This window comes from Physella acuta, unplaced genomic scaffold (assembly GCF_028476545.2).
Source record: "Physella acuta isolate Inbredline_101_S28 unplaced genomic scaffold, ASM2847654v3 ptg000788l, whole genome shotgun sequence".
Taxonomy (NCBI): domain Eukaryota; kingdom Metazoa; phylum Mollusca; class Gastropoda; family Physidae; genus Physella; species Physella acuta.
In genome coordinates this window covers 6,020-28,067 of record NW_026732306.1, presented here as the reverse complement: position 1 = coordinate 28,067, position 22,048 = coordinate 6,020, and the positions used below count along the sequence as shown (strand labels likewise).

Below are 22,048 nucleotides of genomic sequence, written 5' to 3'. Positions count from 1 at the left end.
GGACCGCACGCCAGTTCCACACTGTATTTTCATTTTTAAAACTCAGCAACAAAGAACGTGCCGCCTCTTAGCCATTTTAGACTTGCCTCCTCCATCATGGATACAGGCTAATCGACCCGAATCTTACTCTAGTCAACCGCGCTCCGACCCAGAGGCGTAGCGACCCTACCCGGCGCCCGGGACAAACTTTTCGATTTGCACCCCCCCTCAAGATTTTGATTTGCAACCCCCCTCAAACTTTCGATTTGCACCCCCCTCCCCCTTGAGATTTCCATTTGCACCCCCCCCCTTGAGATTTCCATTTGCACCACCCCCCCCCCCCTCAAACTTTCGATTTGCACTCCCCTCAACCTTTCAATTTATTTTTCCAACCCATTTTGGCGCCCCCTAAGGTCCCCCCCCCCCGCCCCCCCTCGCTACGCTACTGCTCCGACCCTTACATCTTCGACCCCCATCTAGACCTACTATATTCCCTTTGAAAAACCATGTGTTTATCCTTTCCGAACAGAGACTCATATTTTTAAGCACATATCAACAAGATTTTTGTATTATAATTTCCGGGAGGGGGAGTGGCAATAAATAAAGTATATATTTTGTACACAAATTTAATATTTTTTTCATTTTTATCGAAGTGGAGGGGGGGTGAAGGTTTCGGTTTGGAGGAGTGCCGAGAGATACCTGTAACAATTAATACTGGTCGTCCTTCCCCCCCCCCCCCCTTCATCCCTCCACCTTGTTAAACATCGCCATAAAAGTCGGACACACTTTCCCGTTTCTAGGCGTATGACGTCGTTTATGAACAACCCCAACCAAAATGCACAAATGATAAAAGTTAAAGATAAAAGCTTGGGGCGCCACTTAATTTTCAAATTAAAAACGAGTATGCATTAAACTAGAGAACAAATGCAAGCAGTGCAGTTGTTTTAAAAGCGAATGTGTCGCCGCGTTTTAAAAATGTAGTATAGTCTTTAATTAACCTTTTGCATGTCAACGTTATTTCTTCGACACTATCCAAACGCGGCCTCTACTCTATGATGGGGAATCAGAAAGAGTTTTTTATTGTAAAGGGAAACTACTCCTAAATTTGGTATGTAGTTTGTTTTCATGGGTTAACTTTCTTTCATTGCTGGGTTAGTACAATCAGGCCTTGACCTTTCAACCCTAAATATAACACAAGTCACGTTTCAGTAATTTGGTTTGCGTGTTACAGAATAATTTAAAAGGTTGTGTGATGCAACTGGTTTCTTTAAGTATTTAACACCTGGGATTGGCTTCAAGTGAACTAAATATATTATCAAGCCCAGACCATCATGGCAGCAGCTCAAGAATATCCCCCTTTCCAGCTGAATAAACCGCGTTTCGATCAGGTAGTCTAGATTTTTATATTTTTAAACAAACACAAACACTTATTTTATTTTTATTATTTTATAAACACAGTCTAGACTAGATCTATTTTATTATTAATTCTGATTGTCATTCTGTATCTCACTACTCAAAGTCACCAATGATGCCCTGATGTGATGAGTGAGTTCTTGATCTAGAATCTAGGCCTAACTAATTATTATTATTACTAGATTCTAGATCTAGATCTAGATCTAAGTATAGTAAGTAAGGAGAGGTCTAAAAAATATAAACTATTATGTAACCGTATTATGTAATCGTATGTAGTATGTAGGCCTAACTAGATTTAGATCTAGATCTAGATCTAGTCATTTTAGTCTAGAATTTATGCTATTTTATTTTAGTTAAATTTCATGGTAAACTAGCATGCTTGTCGTTGCAATCTCAGAAGAAAGGCTGACGCAACATTTTAAACGGATTTCATCAATGCCTTATCAATCATGCATTTTTAGGCATACAACCTTGCGTTTTCTATTACTGAATTATTTAGATGTAAACACTGGCGCACTATATTTCTTGGATCCTAGTTGAGGCCAGGTGTGTTCACACTGCTGCCCAGACCCCTAGAGCATTTTGTATGAAAACATTAAGTTTACTTTGATCACCCTCCGTAATAGTGAGGTTTAACACACCTCGGCGACCCCCAGGTGTCAGGGACGTTTAGGGCTCCCTTGACAGCCACCGGTTATACTACCACAGGGGTGCTATGTGCTTGCACTGGTTCAATTTAGTCAACAAATGTAGTGACCTACCTTGTAGGGTGCTCTTTAAAACTAACATATGCTCCACGGTGATGATGTGGAAGTCCAAGGTGCACTTTGTCACGAAGGCGCAAATGGACATGCCTGATTTGATTTAATCAACTGTGTTTATGGTGTATGGAACTATAGTGCTCACCAAGAGACCGGGGGAGCTATGGGTCACTCGATTGCCAGGGTGTACTTAGTGCAGTTTGATCATTTTTTAAAAATAGGCCTACATCTGACCCTCATGCTTGGGCGCCCAATCAATGGATCCCAGGTGCTCAAACACTTCCCAAAGTTTTATGGTGATCTGATGAAAGGTGTAGTTATGCATTAAAGACACAGTTTACATACATTATTTAATATATGTATATCTTTACATATGCTTATATATATAATCATCCACTTAATTAATTAATCAATTAATTAATTAAAAAATGAGGCCTTCTGTTTGGTCACAAAATTATATGAACATTTACTAAATTCTTTTAAAATAATTTCAACAATGTTAGAATCTATAATATAGGTCCTATATAATATTTCTTTTATACTTCTTATTAATAAGATTTCTCCCTATTTGAAATTTAAGAGGTTGGTTGTAATAGATTTTATGCTTGTTTTATTTAAAATTGTATAAAGATAAAACCAGTTATAAAAAGTGACCTATGTTATTCAATTATATTATTACATTGTCTATATACAACCTTAAAAGTGAATAATGTAGCCAATATACCAAACTTGCTGTGCTTGGGTTATGTTTTCAACTCTGTAATTTTGTTTACACTTTTTAAACATTTTAACATTGTATGTAGCTCATTCTGAAACTAATCTCTGTTACCTAGATGTTAAATATTCATAACTAAATAGGTGAGAGTTGTGAGAAGTTGAATAATATCAATTTTACCTCTCTTTAAAAAAAAACTTACTTTTGCTCTTTTATCTATGGAATAATCCCACGAAATGTGGAGCTTCGAAATGATGGTGTTTTATAGGCTTTTCTGTACAGCTTGCGTTAATGAATTACTGGCATGAGAAGATAATTTATTGATAATGTTTCAGTTGTAGTACTATGTTTTATTTAGGCATATTTACTTTTTTGACAGAAATTACAGCTTCTCCTTTGTCCCATTTCTCACCCCTCCCCCATACAATTTTTCAAATATATCAGCATACTATCAATTATCATTCAGGTCTTTTTTTTTAAACTGCAAACATGGGTTACAATTGGAATACTTGAATCTTTGATAATGCCAAGCTGAAACTCATAGACGCGTTAGCCTAAGCTGGCACCTTTGATGTGCACTGACCCAATGATTGAGCTGAAAAGTAAAGCCCTAAATTAAATTCATATATCAAATCAGTTATATATATATAAACAGTGGTGTCACCCCCCAGAGGCATGGCGATCCTTCCCGGGGACAAACTTTCAAATTTTCGATTTGCACCCCCCCTCAAACTTTCGATTTGCACCACCCCCCCTCAAGTTTTTCTCTATATATTTTGCTATTTTTTGCCTTGGTGTCACCCCCCTCAATGGTGTCACCTGGTGCGGTCCGCACCCCCCCCCCCCCCCCCCCTCTCGCTACGCCTCTGTGTATAAAATTATCATATTTATAATGTGCTTTTATTTTTCCAGAGCACATTCAATGGAAGACTTCGGCATTTCTTAGATATTATAGACCCAAGAACTCTCTTCACATCTTCAGTAAGTTGATTACACTTTTCAAGATAGCATTTACATAGCCTTCAAGATAGCATTTACATAGCCTTCAAGATAGCATTTACATAGCCTTCAAGATAGCATTTACATAGCCTTCAAGATAGCATTTACATAGCCTTCAAGATAGCATTTACATAGCCTTCAAGATAGCATTTACATAGGCTGGCATTAAAAACTGCTACTTCAGCAATTCAGTTAGTTTTGTTGAAGGAAATCTTGATGTAATGTAGATAAAAAAAAAGGTTAAAAGAAGTTTTCTTATCATTAATTGAGTAATAATTTAACTTCCATGAAAATATTTTTTAAAATTTCCAATTTAAAAAAAAGTTTCATTCACTTTGTTCCATAATTTGTTTAAGATAAGCTTTTTCAGTGATAAGGCATTTTACTTTGTGTTTTAAAAAATCAAAAATGCTGATTTGTTGTTTTCTAACTTTTTAAAATAAATTTTACCATTTCAAATGAAAAGAAAGTTTTATTATTTTAATTATTTTTTTGAAATAAAAATAATGGATCCCATTTATTTAACTTGTTTATTGGTAATTTTCTGTATAGTGATAATGACTGCAATGTGAACTAGATATTTTGGTCATGTATCTGGCTATAATGAAATTGTTTTTACCTCTAATAAAGGCTACATATAAGGGACTAATGGAAGGGAGGGTAGTGTCGAATTCACTAACTATGAAGTACTGAAAAGTAGAAAATAAAAAAACTAAATAGCTGCGTATGACACGCCTTGGTCAGCTCGTATTAAATAAATAAAAATCCTCCTCTAAAAAATAAAATAAATCAAGCCTTAAAGGGGAGTTAATAAGACCAAAAAAGTAAAAGGGGAGGTAATACTCGGACGCTAAAAATTTCCTAATTCTATATGTGAAAAGAAATGTAATAACATATTTTTTTCAAAAAATCAACTAATTTTTGTATCAAATATACTTATGGTCTTTTATGAAAAGTATTTAAAATAACCAATGTGACAAAAAAATAAAATTGCAAGAAGTATTGAGCATATTCATTGAATGAAACACCGTATAAAAATAAAATGTTACATATACGGGTATAAATATATTTTGTTCCCTCACTTATGTGTACTGTTCACGCAGTACAAATAATAAAATTGGAACGATACAGAGAAGATTAGCATGGCCCTCGCGCAGAGATGACACGCAGAATCGTGAAGCAGAATCGTGAAGCGTTTCCAAATTTTTTGGAAATTTTTTTTTTTTAATTTAGTAGCATATTGATTATAGGCTTTTATAGGGCTGGTAAGTAGGTCACCAACCATCTCTACGGCTCAATAAAACCTGCATGAGCCATAGAACTGGTTGGTGACCTTCTTACCAGCCCTATTGCTAAACCTTATGATTTCTATATTTATAATGAAAACAAAGATCTAGTTCTAGATCTGTTTACAGTGAGAAATTATAAGCTCAACAAATCACATATATACTGAAAAGTAGAAAATAAAACAGCTAAATAGTGGCGTATGCTTTCGGCTCGGGTCAGCTTGTTGCTTATATTTTATGTTAGCTAACTGTTTAATCCACACAGACAGAGCTGAGTAATGCAGTGAAACTACTGGAGGACTATAAAAAGGGCCAGGTCCCACCTGGTGTTACAGATGAGCAGCTATGGAAGGCACAGAAAATAAAACAGGTAAACTTAGATGATTGCTTTTGTTGTAACATTGAGTTTTTTACTACTTGATTTATCTTTTTATCATGTTTGATTAATTTTAAAAATGTGTATGATTAATAATAAAGTGCAATTCTTGTCTTGTAGGCTATAATACATCCTGATACTGGGGAGAAAGTGTTCATGCCTTTTAGGATGTCAGGTTAGAAGTTTTTCTTGTATGGTGTTTTAGTATATAATGTACATGTATGTTCAGTACAAGTGTAACAGCTAAGTAAAATAGGAGACAGAGATGGATTGTGGGGTCAGGTCAGCATATGTGTTGACCAGGCCAGTGTATTGTGTGGCCATACTTGTGGATGTGGCCATACTTGTGGATGTGGCCATACTTGTGGATGTGGCCATACTTGTGGATGTGGCCATGCTTGTGGGTGTGGCCATACTTGTGGATGTGGCCATGCTTGTGGGTGTGGCCATGCTTGTGGGTGTGGCCATACTTGTGGATGTGGCCATGCTTGTGGGTGTGGCCATACTTGTGGATGTAGCCATGCTTGTGGATGTAGCCATACTTATGGATGTGCTTATGGATAGTCTGGCCAACACAATGTTTGGCCATGCCTCATATTTTCCATGCTGATGTTTGATGCTGGCTATTTCTGGCCACAAAAACACTCCCTGGTAGGTCAAGTAGAGTTACAGTAGCAGAACCAAGTTAGGCTGGGAGTCGTATTCAGTTAGGTTAGGTTAGATTTGCCTGTTGCCCGCAACTGACAAGAGCTTTCCAGGTGTCTCTGTCCTTGGCTAGTCTCTCCAACTGTCCCCAGGTGTATCAAATCTTCTTGGTGTCTTCTTCCAGGTCATGTCTCCAGGTCTTTCTCCTATTCAGAGAAATTCACAAAGACAGGATAACAGTTGTGTCCAGTTTGACTTGACAACTTCCAGAGTTTAATTTTAGTTATCTTTACAATTTGAACTTGTCTTTGTATTAAATTGGTGTTTTGTTTTTAATTAACTTATATTTATTTAGCTAACACATAATGTATACATAACTTTCATTTTTTCTAGGCTTTGTGCCTTTTGGGTCCTTTATTGTGAGTATATCTGTTATAATTAAAAAGCTTTTGCATTTTGTTCTGTGTTATAATTTTATATTTTTACACTTCTTATGCACTTCTGTAATTGTAGGCCTACTATTTCTTGAATTTCATCAAAAGTTTTAGCTTTTAAAGTTAATACCTTAAGAAGTAATTTGTAAAATTATATAATCAATGTAAATATAATCTAACTCTGGTACCAAGGATCTGTTATTTTTTCTTTAGGTGGTGGGTCTTCTGCTGCCCAACCCCACCATGCCAGCTATTGTATTTTGGCAGTGGCTCAATCAGAGCCACAACGCTTGTGTGAACTACGCTAACAGGAATGCTACAAAGGTATGTGCATCAGTAGCCTTTGTAGATTTAATACTGCCTTATGTATTTGTTTAATGTAATACTGGGATTAAATTATTGTAAAATACTTATAAAAGCTAGTGCATCAGTAGCCTCTGAGATTAAATACTGCCTTATGTATTTGTCTAATGGCATCCTAATGTATTTGCTTAATGTAATACTAGGATTAAATTAATGTAAAATACTTTTAAAGTATGTGCATCAGCATCCTTATGTATTTGCTTTGTATAATACTGGTGTTAAACTACTAAATAATACTTAAGATTAATAGCAGTTCATGAAAACAAAGTTCATGCATTTATATGAATCCAAACATACTATTAAGCGGTATTTAAAAAAAGACATTTCATATTGTATAAGGCATTTACAGACTTCGTTAAAAAAAATTTATGACTAACTTGAGTGTTTTTAATATTACTTGTTTATGTAGTACTAGTCTAAGTAGTTTCTTGCTGTAGGTTGGTGTAACATTGCTGGTATTTTCTTTGACAGCCGACTACTATATAAGAATGTTTTTAATGTTACATATTTATGTAGTACTAGTCTGAGGCTCTGTAACATTGCTTGTATTATTTTCTTTGACAGCCGACTACTATATAATAATGTTTTTAATGTTACATGTTTATGTAGTACTAGTCTGAGGCTCTGTAACATTGCTTGTATTTTTTTCGACAGCTGACTCCTATATAAGAATGTTTTTAATGTTACATGTTTATGTAGTTCTAGTCTTAAGTAGTTTCTTGCTGGGAGTTGGTGTAACATTGCTTTTATTTTTTTTATTTAACAGCCAACTCCTATAAAGAGATTTGTCTTAGGGTACACAGGGGCTGTCACAACAGCTGTGGGCATAGCAGTAAGTACATGACAGGATTATACTTGTTGCTACTTTTTTAAAACTTGCGTTTATTTTACACCTTATGGTGGTATGTTAATACTATACCTTGTATTGATATCTTGTTGCATATCAACACTGATTGAGTGCACTTAACGATTAGTTTTTGGAATTTAAATACTGTGGACATTTAAGACACAGTATTGATCATAATTATTTGATTCTGGTATTTATAACACTAACTTTCAAATGTATGAAAATTCTTCTTTTATGATTATTATCAGAGCATTATGATCACAGAGGAAAACTTATACTTATTTTAGGCTACGTGTAGTTGGTAATCAGTTGGTAAAGAGGTTTAAAACAACCACAATATTTGTATCATTAGTTTGCTCATGTCATTAGTTAACTAGCTATAAATATTAAAGACTTGATAGAGGCATTTATAAAAAAAATGTGTTTTATTTCAAAGGTAGGCCTCAGTGTTTTAATAAGGAGAGCTAACCGCTTTGGTCACACCACAAAAATGTTAATTCAGAGGTTTGTTCCCTTCCCCGCTGTAGGTAAGTGATTTTTTTTATAAGCTGTTATTTAGTTCAGAATGTGTGTATTTCTATTTATTGCAAATCTTGTAACTAAATTTTGACCCAAACACATTTCCAATTACATCAGTCTCTGATGACAATGCAAGAATATCTCATTTAAATCTAATTAGATATTAACTTAATGTTTTAAATTTTATTTATTGATTACTATATTCAATAACAGAAGTGGAGATAAAACTAGTTATTTTTAAAATTTATCATGCTTGGCCATTATAAATGTTCATTCGTACCATTAATACGATTGTCTATTTGGGTCTCTAATTTTTAATGACTTTGTATTGTAAAGTTGTTTAATTTAATATCTTTGTTATCATTCCGTTCAAATTTGTCATGAAAAATGTGTACTATTTCAAGTGAGAATGAACATTAAGTGAACTTTTCTCATTCCCCCCACACCACCTCTAGCTACTGCCAGTACCTGCAATGTTTTACTAATGCGAAATAGTGAGCTGTACGAGGGCATTGAAGTTGTTGACAAAAGCAACAAAGTGGTTGGTACATCAAAGGTCGCAGCCAAAAAGGTGAGTGTTTTAGCCTTTATATATAACCTATACAATGTTTTTCCCAATGGATTATATGGGTGAGAAACTAAACACAATAGTTGGGTGGTAGAAAAATTGGAATCTGCAGGTCATCTCTTTCAGGTAATGTTTGTTTGGGGACTTAGGAAACAAAGAAAACTAATGAATAAGAAGCTTGTTTATTTCTTTTTTCTTATATATACAAATCTGTGCAATATGTTATAGCAAGTATTAACATATTACATATTGCATAAAAAAATTGTTTTGTGAAAACTCTAGGTGGTACCAAACATTACAGTATAATAAAAAGTATACCTTCAGACTAATGTTAGCTAACTGGATACTTATCTAACAGAATGTTCATGTTGTCTACCAAGAGTATGATCAATATATAGGCATCTAATGGGATCCAAATTTTTATACATACATATATATATATATATATATAAATGTATAGGCAACTCATAAGATTTAAATTTATACACAAAAATATTTACATACAAATACATATATATAACATGCATTATGTGGGGTCTGGACTAATCGCCTGACATTTTTCCACGCTGCGTGTCTGCTAGGCTGTTAAGGAGACAGCACTGACCCGCATGTTTCTGCCAGCTCCTATCCTGATTCTTCCTGCCATTGTTATGTCCTTTCTAGAGAAGTGAGTTTCTTGTGCTCTGGGTGTCAGTTTATTGTCGCTGTTTTATTCCTGTTAAATTTCTCTTGTATTCAAGGTTTGAGTAGATCTTTGGGGTGCTAACCTCCTTATAGAAACAGTAAATTTTTTTAAATGGAGTAATTAACTTTGGTAGGTGTATTTATGAACAGAAATGGTTAATGGTATTTAATATATTAATATTTTTCAACCACTACAAATATTGAAATTGTTTCATTAAATTTTATTAGTTTAAAAAAAAATATAATATGTATCTATAATATATAATATGTATGTAATGTCTGTGTAGGCATATATATAAATTAAACATTTTGATTATTTTTAATTTCACCATATATTCTAGTGTATAAAATGATTTTTTAACCCAGGAATATATAGTTAAAAAACAACAGGGTTTGTCTTCTATGCCTTGTGTTGTCTTATTGAACTGGTTATTATAGAACAATTTGTTTAACTTGAAAAGTAGGGGGTCATCTTATATGCCCAGTCATCTTATACACCATAAAATACAATTTTAAACAATTTTTCAAATTTCTAAATTATTCAGACTTTGTAGTGTGCATGTATATTAACTAAAACAAAGTAATAGCATTGCCGTGTGTATGTGTACATGTATGTTGATTAAAACAAAGCACTAGCATCCACTGTGTGCATGTATGTTGTGTATGTATGTAAGTGTATTGCTCAAAACAAAATACGAGGATTGTTTTTTTTATGCCTTCTCTTATCCTCAACTTCTTGAGACTACCACTAGAATTTTGTAATGAGACTGTTGTTTTATTTGGGTCTTGCTACTAGGGACTGTGTTGCATGTAGTTCTAACACTCCAACACTCTTGATGTTTCTTGTTGATACTAATCTAAACCCTGGGTTTTTTGTTATCATATGATCAAGATTAAAGTTATAAAATTTTATATGCACAATTAATGTAGATATAAACCCTGCATGCAAAGTATACCTGTTTAATTAATTAAGAAATTTATTAATTAAGGAGTTACATCAGTGTTTAGAATGTTGCAATTTTACAATTTGTTTGAACTTTCCAGCTGGTAGTGTAATTGTGTGGCCAAGTGTTAAAGCTTGTCTGTAACTACTGTAAGACTTTATAAAGTCCAATGGGGTGTGAAAACATATCCTCTAGACATTCATTGGAGAAAGTAAAGTTGGTTCTGCATAATGCTGACTGCAAAATCCTTTTTAATGTTCTGGTTATGTAGTACAATAATATGTACATGAAAAAGAAAACAATTTGTTAGCTAAATATTTCGAAGTAAAAATTAGCCCAAAAAACAACTCGTTTTTGAAATTATTTAATGAATCATGTTTAATGGGGGAATAACTCTTGATGTTGTTTTTATGTTGTAATTTTGTGTTTATCTCCCTTGAGCTAGGCTTTGAAAGAAACTGCACTGACCAGGATGTTTTTGCCTGCTCCTATATTCATCATCCCACCTATAGTCATGTCCATTTTAGAGAAGTGAGTGTCTACATTTGGGTTTCTTATATTTGTGGAAAAATCCCACTTTTTCCTAGCAATTATAACTTTTTTCAATTTATTCAATGACGGTAACAAAAGTATAAGAGGCTGTCCTCGGAATAAAGAGACTAAATGTGTTCCAATGATTTTAGCATGCACAATTTTTTGTGTCAGTGTATTAGATTTAATATATATTTTGTGTTTTTTTTCTGTTGTTTTTCAACCATTGTAAAGCAATAAGTTGTAATTTTTAAAAAGCCATTATTTGACTTAGTAAAAACAATGTAGCTGTTAATTATGGTATTGTTGCTGTTACAGGTCACTTTGATGCATATATAAGTTGTAGATATCACTTGTTATATCATTTGTTATGGTTACTCTGATTTAAAATTCTCATAACTGACAACTTGCCTTTCCTTAGTTTTAAAATTTACATGAAATTGTTTACCTAAAAAATTAAAATAGTTTAAACCAATGACCATCAAGAAATAACACACATTTAATTAAAAAGTAATGTTCTACATATTTTTCTTAAACTAGGAGGAAATTTTTGATACGTAACCCAAGACTCCATCTGCCTATTAATGCTGTTGTTTGTACTCTTGCCTTTGGATGTGCCTTACCAGTAGCTATTGCCCTGTTCCCTCAGTACTCAGAGGTGAGTTGCTGTGTGTTTGGTTGAGTGATTTTATGGTGTCTGTTGTATTGGTTAGTTTTTATCTGGTGTGTTGTGGTTGAGTGATTTTATGGTGTCTGTGTACTGGTTGGTTTTTATGTGGTGTGTTGTGGTTGAGTGATTTTATGGTGTCTGTTGTATTGGTTGGTTTTTATGTGGTGTGTTGTGGTTGAGTGATTTTATGGTGTCTGTTGTATTGGTTAGTTTTTATCTGGTGTGTTGTGGTTGAGTGATTTTATGGTGTCTGTTGTATTGGTTGGTTTTTATCTGGTGTGTTGTGGTTGAGTGATTTTATGGTGTCTGGTGTGGTAGATTTGTTTCATGGTGCAAGTGTTGATGTAGATTGGTTACATTTCAAGTAAATACCATTTTGCTGATCCAGTTTGTGGGTAATGATAATGTTAAGTAAAGATACCCTTTCAGATATGAAAAATGGAATAAAATGAAGCAGAATTCACCTGTTTCTGTGACCTCAGTACATGAAGGGATAGTATGGTCAGTTCTAGGAGTCGGGTACCCAGCAGTGGTGGGTGAACTCACTTGCATCATTTCATCTCCAGTTTGGGAACTGAACTCATTTATGTGTGTGTTTTCTAGATGTGGTTTAAGTGTTATGGGGCAAAAATTAATCATACTTTTAGGTTGTCAATCTACACCTACATTTGCATGCTACCTGGGTAGCCAGCTCATAGGCCTTCTTACACTTACATTTCTATGCTACCTGGGTAGCCAGCCCATAAGTCGTTGTACAGTTTATACTACTAAAGCTACCTTGATAGCCATCATACACCTACATTTCTATGCTACCTTACTACAGTTTATACTACTGTAACTGCATTGATTGATATTTCTATAAAAACCAAGCTACATAAAACACCAGTGTCTGTATTTCTATTCTTCACACCCAGTCTACCTACTAACAAACTACATTCTAGGTTAATGCTACAACTATTCAATCGCAGAATTGTAAACACATATTGTGTTTTAATTGGAGCCTTCTAAAAACATTACAGGCTATGTAAGTGAAAAAAATAAAAAGATCACTGTGTCTAGTTTGAAAATAAAATTAGAGAGAGAAAAAAAACCTATCAATTACTGCCATTTTAGAATCTATTTTTTTCAATTATATAGGTGTCATATTTAAAATAGATTTCTTTTAAAATATTTTTTCCACCCTGGTTTCTAACTGGTATATGTTGATTCAAAGAACTGCAAGTGGTGGTTAAAATATAATTTTTTTTAGCTTTCATTTTAAACCTGACATTTGAAAAGGGAGACAACTTAGATTATGGTGCAGAAGAATTGATGGATGGATCTCTAGACATTTTTTACTGTTGGCACTAGCTAAGCAGATTAGAGTTGTCTTTTCCTTAACACCTTAATCGAGGCTTAGATTTTTTTTTTTTAATAGCAATTAAAAAAAAAATAAATTATGAAGTGATATTCAGAATATGTTATTGATTGGAGGATTGTTAAAAAATAGAAATAATTACTATGATTTAGGCATGATTTAACTGAATAGGCTTTTGAATTTTTTTATTTTTTTTTGCAACATGACTATTTTTATTTTATAAATATGCTAAAAATGTCAAATGTAAGCAGATTTACAATGCAAGTAGGCCTACAATTACAATTAGCTCTTGGGATTTACCATACACCCACACATACACACACACTTACTTGGTTTTCATTATTTCCTAGACATGTTGTCCTGTATTTCATGTGCCCACACACTCAATTGAATTGCTCTTGTTTTTGTGCTTTGGGATTAACCTGTATATTGACTCACGTTACAAATGAACCTGACCCTATCCCTAACCCCATTCCTAGCTCTACCCCTATCATCAGTTTTGGGGTCAATTAGTAACCAGAGGGGGGGGGGGGTTATGTCCTACTATGATTTATTTTTGACAGAGGGAAGATTTAAGTGACAAGGGGTAATATAAACTGCGGGAGGGGGGGGGGGGGGTGTTAATTACCAGTGTGTTGTGTCCGTTTGGTAGAGGGAGGGGGGGGGGGGTTTAACTGACATGGGGTAAGCGACCAGGCGGTGGGGTAATGTGGAGGATAAATCACGTCACTGAGATATGTACTATTGCTTTTTTTTTTTTTTTTTTTTTTGGCAGAGGTGTGATAATTTAAGTCTGGGGTGGGGGGGGGGGGTGGTATCTATAAGGGGGTGGGGGAGTAACTGTCAGGGGCTGGGGGGGGTAACTATGGAGGTGGGAGGGGGTAATATCGGGGGGGGGGTGATGTCCTGTTTACACGATGGTCACCTTGTACTGATTAGCCGTACATTTAACCTCGCCTTCCATCAGCTAGCTCTATAACTTAAAAATTGAAGTTCCTGATAAGGATGTGACGGAAGATGAAATAGTGTCGGCCTTTTTTCTGTAACCTCGGCATGGCAATAGATCGTTGGGTTAGTTTGATGTCCAGACACCTTGACCTAACATGGCGCAGGTTCCCGTCCAAGCTGGGTGGACCCGTGCCTGGTATATAAGCAGATGTGCAACTCTCTTACAATTTAGCAGCGGTGTAATCTACCATAACCAATGACCGCGCCCTTCCATGCTTTGTTTTGCTTCGTAAAAAAAAAATAAGAATATTTAAATGCGTTGAAAAACGGTTATGGATTAGGAAAAAGAGGGAGACCCCCAAGGCGTGTAGAGAAATTTAAAAGACTTGAACATTATTGGGAAGAGTTGGGAAGAACTAGTAAAAGTTGCACAGCGCATAGGAATGTTTTATTTGTCCTTTGCTCCTTTTGGAAAAAATGTTGAGAAGAACCCCCCTCCCAGACCAACCCTCCCACATATCTGCTATTCATTTTTGTTTTGTTTTTTCTTTGTTAAAAAAAAAACAAATTGTAATGCGTTTTAAAAAGACGCAACAACATGTCTATTTTAAAACAAGACAAGCACTAAAAAGAACGAAACAAAATGTAGATTTTTGAAATGGCGCAACAAAATATCGATTTCAAAACAAGACGAAGCCCAAAAGAACGAAACAAAATGTCGATTTTAAAACTTCTCTACTTAGCCAGTGCATAATTTTCATGACGCAGCCTCTAGACACATTAAACCATATATTATTGTAGACTATGCAGTTTTTCTCTGCTCATGAAATAAAAAAAAAACCAAACTACAAAATGCCATTGCTTTAATTTTTCCAGTGTTAAAAATCATCGAACCAGGTGATAGCGGAGTTACCCATACAATTTATTTCCCCCTCCCCCACATTTCTTGACTAATCTCGCATTATGTTAGCTTCTATAAGAATACAGGTCGGCCTGCTTTATCAAAATTTCAATGCATATCTCGACTTCCCACAGAGAATAATGTAAAAAAAAAAAAAAAAATAATCGCCGTCTTAGTTGAAAGCTTATTTGTTGGCTGGCGTATTACTTTCGAATTTAAAGCACCTCAATCATTCTTTTATTACTATTTCTTTGTTCTATTTCTTTTAAAATTGGATAAAATTGTATATATTGTGTTTTAACCAAATGTTCTGAATGCGCGTCATCTTAAGACTTCAATACACATTAGGTTCGTGGAGCATTTCATCTATGTAACAAAGAGCTAGGTAAAATATGAAAAGATTAGTTGATTAATCGGGTGGAATATGGGGATAGTCTCGGTTGCATGATTGGAACTAGGGGATTTTATTTGAAGATATGAGAAGGATTGTTGAATTGTTGATAGGATTACTTGTCCGGTTTTTTTTAGTTTGATGTGGAATTTGATTTGATTGGGTTGGGGGGGGGGGGATTTTGAAAGTAAAGAGATATTTGGATTTCTTATATTAAGTGGTTTTTATTGTATGTTTTTATAAGAGTATGGCTCGTTCGGTTTTTTTTTTTTTTTTGTTTAGTTTTGTTGAGGTTTGGTGAATAAATAATTAGTTGTGTGGATGTGGGTGTAGTTTGTTATTCGTTGTGTTAATGTGGGGTTTAGTCAGTCGTTTTTGTGAGTGTAGGGTTTAGCTGGTCGTTGTGTGAATGTAGGGTTTAGCTAGTCGTTGTGTGGATTTGGGGTTCAGTTATTCTTTGTGTGGATGTAGGGTTTAGTTTGTTATTTGTTGTGTGGATGTAGGGTTTAGTTTGTTATTTGTTGTGTGGTTCATTTAGTCTTTGTGTTGATGTGGGGTTCAGTTATTCGTTGTGTGGATGTGGGGTTCAGTTATTCGATGAAGGGTTTAGTTTGTTAATCGTTGTGTGTTTCGGTTAGTAGTTGTGTGGATGTAGGTTTCAGTTATGCGTTGTGTGGTTCAGTGTGGATTTGTGTGTGTGGGGGGGGGGGGAGTGGGCTCATTCATTTGTGAATTAGGGAATTAGGGGCTAAGTTACTATTGTATGCGGGTGAGTTAGTTGCGTCGAGGTACAGTTAAAAGTCTGACATTTGCAGCCACTAGAGTCTGGCTTCAATACAGCCACGCCTCGGTTGGGTTACCTCAGCTAAACCAGGCAATAAAACTCGGAGCTTAAACCTGAGCTCAACCTCAATTTTCTCCCGGAGTTGTGTTTAGCTTCAAGTTTGGAGCCTGATTACAAGCCTACCCCCCCCCCCCCCCCTCTCTCTCCCTCTCTCTCGTTGTGTGGTTGTATTGTGTACCCAGTAAAACGGCTGTATTTCCTTTCACCGCCACTCCCCCTGAATATATCAGGTGTACTTTTTCGTGAAATTAGGTGTCATAACAATTTAATTCTCCACTAATCATTTAATAGCTAACGTGTCACGTGCATTTTTTTACCCAATCATTTAATAGCTAGCGTATCGTATAACGCTCCCATTTTGAAACGCAATACAAAAAAAAAATATCGATTCCGATTTGTCTAAAATCAAGATAATTTTTAACAAGCTTTTTTGTGTAGCTGATACTACTACAAAAACCAGCATTACTTTTACTGATTGCCCAGGGAAGGAGTTTCGTTTTTCGCCAGAATCCCGTCATTGTTTTCGATTATCCACTAGCAAATATCGCATCCGGCGTCTCGGCAGGCTTGAGCTGAATGTGCATGCGTGCCCGATTTTCCTTTTTTTTTTCAAACCACGCACTACTGGTCGTCGTATTGACTTGAGCCACAACAGCCCCTTACCCGGGCTGTGTGCAGGGCTCAACACTGTTGGTTTAATTTCCTTGATTGTAAGAATATAATTACTGCACACTTGGTACTGCCGCCGCGGCCATCTTTGTTGTCTAGGCACCTGTGACCCGTGCATGGTTCTTGTGTACAAAGCGTAAAATGGAAAGACGTCGGTCTAAGAAAATTAAAGGTCATAGTGCAGTTGTTGAGACCTATGTGATCTTCTGTCGAATCTTAAGCGTACTTTTTTGCATGGTAAAATTTCGTTTAGTGAGTCATTGTTCTGGTGTTTAGTTTAGCGTCTACTTATAAGGCAGGTTTGCAAAGGATATTCTTTAGATAACTGTACACTTGTGTCTGCTAATGACCAACTTTAGGTTATGGTCCCTGGTCATTTGATTATGGTCCCTGGTCTGTTAAGTTATGGTCCTTGGTCTATGTTAGGTTATGGTCCTTGGTCAGCATTAGGTTATGGTCCCTGGTCTACGTTAGGTTATGGTCCCTGGTCTACGTTAGGTTATGGTCTCTGGTCTGTTAGGTTATGGTCCTTGGTCAGCATTAGGTTATGGTCCCTGGTCTGTTAGGTTATGATCCCTGATCATTTGATTATGGTCCCTGGTCTGTTAAGTTATGGTCCTTGGTCTATGTTAGGTTATGGTCCTTGGTCAACTTTTTGGCAGTCTCTTGGTGACCGAAGGTTGGGTCCCTCCCTTCCCCCCCACCCCCACTGTCTCTGCTTGGTACTTTTTTCTACTGTAAACATGTTGTAGAGGTGTAGCTTTAGCCATTTGTGCTGCTCATTGACTACAATGTTAAGTCACTTTAAATACATATGGAAATAACCTTTTTATTTATTTCCTCTAATCGCCCTGTACGTGACCGAAGCTGCGGTTGTCCACAGTAGTCCTGTGGTGGAATAGACCAAAGAACTGTCAGGATTCATGTAGAGATGTCCCTCGTCTAGTTAAAAATCAAACCTTTCTCTTTCCTTCTCTTAAAACTACATGTTTAAATCTCATTATGAGCATTACACTTGCCGTTATGTGGAACACCCTGTTAGAATCGTCATTCCAACTTTGAACAAAAGCATACTCCGAAATGTTCTGAAGTCAAATCTCTGATTTATCTGCCGCCTTTACTTGTAGATATTTGAAAAGAAAACCAGCTAATGATGTTTTCAACGCTGATGTAGGCCGGCTGCATCTGGCAATAGCTATCGGTGGAACTATTTTTATTCTCCAGCGCGGAGGAATTCCGTGTTCCCCGGATTCGTCACCGGAACATAAACTGGTGCAGCGGGCCATAATATCTTGGCGAATCCCGACGTTGTGGTATCCGAGGGCCGTAAATCGTGGTGCGGAATTCGGGGGGTTATGGTGGCAACACAAGCTCATTATTTTACATCTCTTCCCACAACCATGACGCTAATGTTTTCATTTTTTGGGTTGCGAACATCAAGACCACATAAGTTGTAGCGGCTGATCTATTTGTTATTGTAACAATGACGGAATGAGAATGCTGTATCGTAATGCCATTTTTGTGTGTTGTTTTTGGGTTAGTGTTATTGTCTCGATTTAAATTAAGGACACGGTAAGGATTTGGGATAAGGTCAGGGTGAGGATTAGGCTAGGGTTAGCGATGTAAGTAAAGAGGTTAACCTCCAACACGACCTACGTGAAGCACCCAACTAACCCTAATGTTTGTTTATTATAGTGGGGGTAACCCCTAGAATAGCTGCTGCATTGTCTTCTGACATAAACTTTAACCTCTCACATTCTCTTGTATGTCGTCTTCTTTCTTATAGTAGTTTTCTACTTCTGAACATCATCTATACATCAATATGACGGCATTTGGGTCGTTGTCTTTTTTTTTCTTTTAATAACCATGTTTTGCTAATTAACCAGATTGTCAAAAAGATATAGATGGTGTTGGTGTTAATTATAGTGTAATTAAGGTCAATAAGTAAGTTTTTTTGTGTGTGGATGCGGATAATTTCGTTTCTTTGTTTACCATTGGGTTATTGGTATGCCACGCAGCTTTGCTTGTGAGAAGAAAAAAGCTTATGTTGTGTGCGCGTTGCTCTGTAAAGAATGATGATATTTATTTGTATTTTGCACAATAACTTCTGTGCGACCTCACGAGAGCGAGGCTAAGAGGGAACATTGATGTCGCGTTCTCTGTAGCCAGGTATGGTATTTGTTCCCTTTCTGTATCACAGTTTGGTCTTGGTTCCTTGACTCTATGCCAAGTTTGATTTTGGTTCCCTGTCTCTATGAAAAGTTTCATATTGGTTCCCTGTCTGGTAGAAATTGTTATGGTTCCTGGTCAACATTAGGTTATGGTCCTTGGTCAACGCTAGGTTATGGTCCCTTGTCGACGTTAGGTTATAGTCCCTGGTCAACATTAGGTTATGGTCCCTGGTCGACGCTGGGTTGCTGCCCCTTGCTCACGCAACAACTAATAACTCATGCCAACATAGCCATACGTTTATTATTACCTGTGCCCATGCTGAACTCATTAGTATATTCTAATTAAGCCGAAAACACGTCATTAGAACAAGGAATCGTGGCGGGTGAGGGTAGTGGAAATTCTTAGGATTAAATCATAAACACAGGTAAACACCCGCAATAAATCATTTTTGTAGACGGGGGTGGGGTGGAATTTGGGGGGTATGACGCGTAATCCTTTCTAACAATGCTGGTGCTAGTTGCCATGTCACGTGGTTCCCGTGTTGACGAGCTGATATCGCGAAGAAACCGTCGGATCGCGCAGAGGGGTGGGGAGATGTGTGTGTGGATTGTAATCGTGCCTCCTCCCGGGGACCCCGTGGGGGTGTGGTTGGGTGCAGCCTGTCCCTATGTGTTAGCCTGCCGGTTGGGTAGATTGGAGTCATTGATTTATTACACATGTGATGATTTGGGTATCACGCCGGCTCACCAGATATTTTGTTCTGTGACTTTGGTGTCACGCATGCTCACAACTATCTTCTTACTATACTTTTCTATGGTGGGGGGTGGGGGGGGGGGGTACATTTAAGAACCAGAAAAAAAACGTTCTTTGCACCATCACAACAACACAAAAATCTACTTTTGAACTGAAGCCTTATAAAAAGGTAATCTCGATCTAAATTTAAAAAAAAAAAATGTTAGTTATTTTAAATATTTAAAAACTGAAGTGTTGCAGAAGTAGCATGCTTTAGTCTGGGGGGGGGGGAGGGGGGGTTGCTGCCCTTAATTGGGCTAAATGTTTCAACAAGGAAACAATTTGTTTCCTTTTTGCGCATTTTATTATTTCCCACCTTAAATACACTACGTAAGAGAACTGTACTCTGTACTTTTATCCTCCCAAGCATTTAGAATGATCTCCCCTGGTATTTGTTGACTTGTTATAACCATGTGAAGTTTATTTGATTTCCTTCTGTCTGGTTCTAGATTCACAGATCCAAGCTGGAGCCTGAGATTCAAGAGCTCACACAGGAGGAGGTGCTATACTACAACAAGGGTTTGTAGAGGAGGCTATTTATAGATTGACACCTGTCACTCCTGTCAGTATAGACTTAAATGGGTGGCCCATTTTCACCCTGGTCAGATCATAGGTTTATATGCGTGGCCTACTGTCCATTTTAAAGGTTTATTTGGGTGCCACTCTACCCATTTTAAAGGTTTATTTGGGTGCCACTCTACCCATTTTAAAGGTTTATTTGGGTGCTACTCTACCCATTTTAAAGGTTTATTTGGGTGCCACTCTACCCATTTTAAAGGTTTATGTCTTTCACCCTGGTCATTTCTTAGGTGTACTTGGGTGGCACAGTGTCCATTTTAAAGGCTCATATATGTCACAGCTGTCAATTCATATAGGTTTATTTGACTGTTTCACTGTCCATGTTTACATCTCACCTGTGTTACTTTATAGATATTTTTGTCACCTGTCAGTTTATCGATTTATATCCTTCTCTCCTGTCAGTATATAATTTTATACATCACAGCTGTCAGTTTTTAAACTGACATCTGTCACACCTGTCAGGTATCTAGATTTATATCCATCTTACCTGTCAGTATTTAAGTTTATATATCCTAAGTTTAAGTTTATAAATTTATATCTGCAAAACTGACAGTATACTGAGTATATTAGATTATAAATGTCACAACTGTAACTTTATTGATTTAAATCTGCACAGCAGTCAGTATATAAGTTTATACATCACAACTGTCAGTTTATAAATTTATATCTGCCACTCCCTAAGTTTTTATGTCAATATGTGTCACACTTTTTTGAATTTGAAAGATTTATAATTAACGTGGGTTGTCGCACCTGTTAGAAAAAAATCAAACCTTGGAGCAAGTAGTTTGACAACTATTTCAACGCTCGTCCTTTGTGTATTGTTATTATTTCAAAGCTGTGTGTTCATTCTCTCCTTTGTTGATCTTTGACTCATGCTTCAGTGCTAATCAAACTGGCATCAGTGTTTGATTGATGGTAATTCTACTTGCCTCTTGCCTGAGTGGTGATCAGTAAACCTGAGGCTACAGGATTCAATGGGTTTTGCCCTTTCATGGAGCTGCTGAATTTGGTTGTCTTAGCCTTTCCCTGCTCGCATTATGGGGTCATAGACTCTGGTTAGGCTTGTTGGATTGCAGTTAAATTTTCTTAGATTTTTATTTAGTTCAAGAGAACTAAGATAAAGAGCTGAGGAAGATGTTTGATATAACTGGCAAACTGATCTAAGCTGCTTATTTATGTTCATGCTTCTAAGCTCATTGTAATCCTTGATTTGTGTCTAGTTATGCTGAACTTGTTATGCCTTTGATTGTAAAATTTATATAGATGTATTTTTATTCTCTTTATGTGAGTTGAATTGTATTCACATTGAATGGGTGTCTGTTTAGCGCTTAAACTTGAACACCTGTCAAAGGTAAAAATAAGAAAATATTTTTTTTTTAAAAGTTGACTTCATCTGATCTGATAAAACTAGTTTTACCTGTTTACAAAGTTGTGTAAAGTTTATATTTAAATCTGCTCTTGTGTACAGGTGTCACATTTTATGTTTGCTTTTTTCTTTTGGTGATGATTATATGCAGGGTTTCTTTTGGACACTTTGCTCCATCGGGGTAGGGGCATGTGGGTAGGGGCATGGTTGAAACTTATGGGGGAGGGAGAGTGTTGTGTAATGGTTAAAGTTTGTTTTGTATACAAATTAGATATTATTTTCATAATAATTTCTA

The 22,048-nt window shown here is 36.2% G+C and overlaps 1 protein-coding gene and 1 pseudogene across 1 annotated transcript; both read left to right on the top strand.

Annotated features, from left to right (window-relative positions):
* Positions 1-1,159: 1,159 nt before the first annotated feature.
* Positions 1,160-21,937, top strand: LOC131950925 (sideroflexin-5). Its single transcript, XM_059313140.1, has 13 exons — positions 1,160-1,367; positions 3,781-3,849; positions 5,419-5,523; positions 5,650-5,704; positions 6,568-6,593; positions 6,822-6,932; positions 7,738-7,803; positions 8,255-8,345; positions 8,793-8,908; positions 10,979-11,064; positions 11,605-11,722; positions 20,258-20,520; positions 20,587-21,937. The coding sequence occupies exons 1-12, from the start codon at positions 1,311-1,313 to the stop codon at positions 20,333-20,335; spliced, it is 978 nt and encodes a 325-aa protein (XP_059169123.1). The 5' UTR covers positions 1,160-1,310; the 3' UTR covers positions 20,336-20,520; positions 20,587-21,937.
* Positions 4,956-5,075, top strand: LOC131950926 (uncharacterized; annotated as a pseudogene).
* Positions 21,938-22,048: the final 111 nt, after the last annotated feature.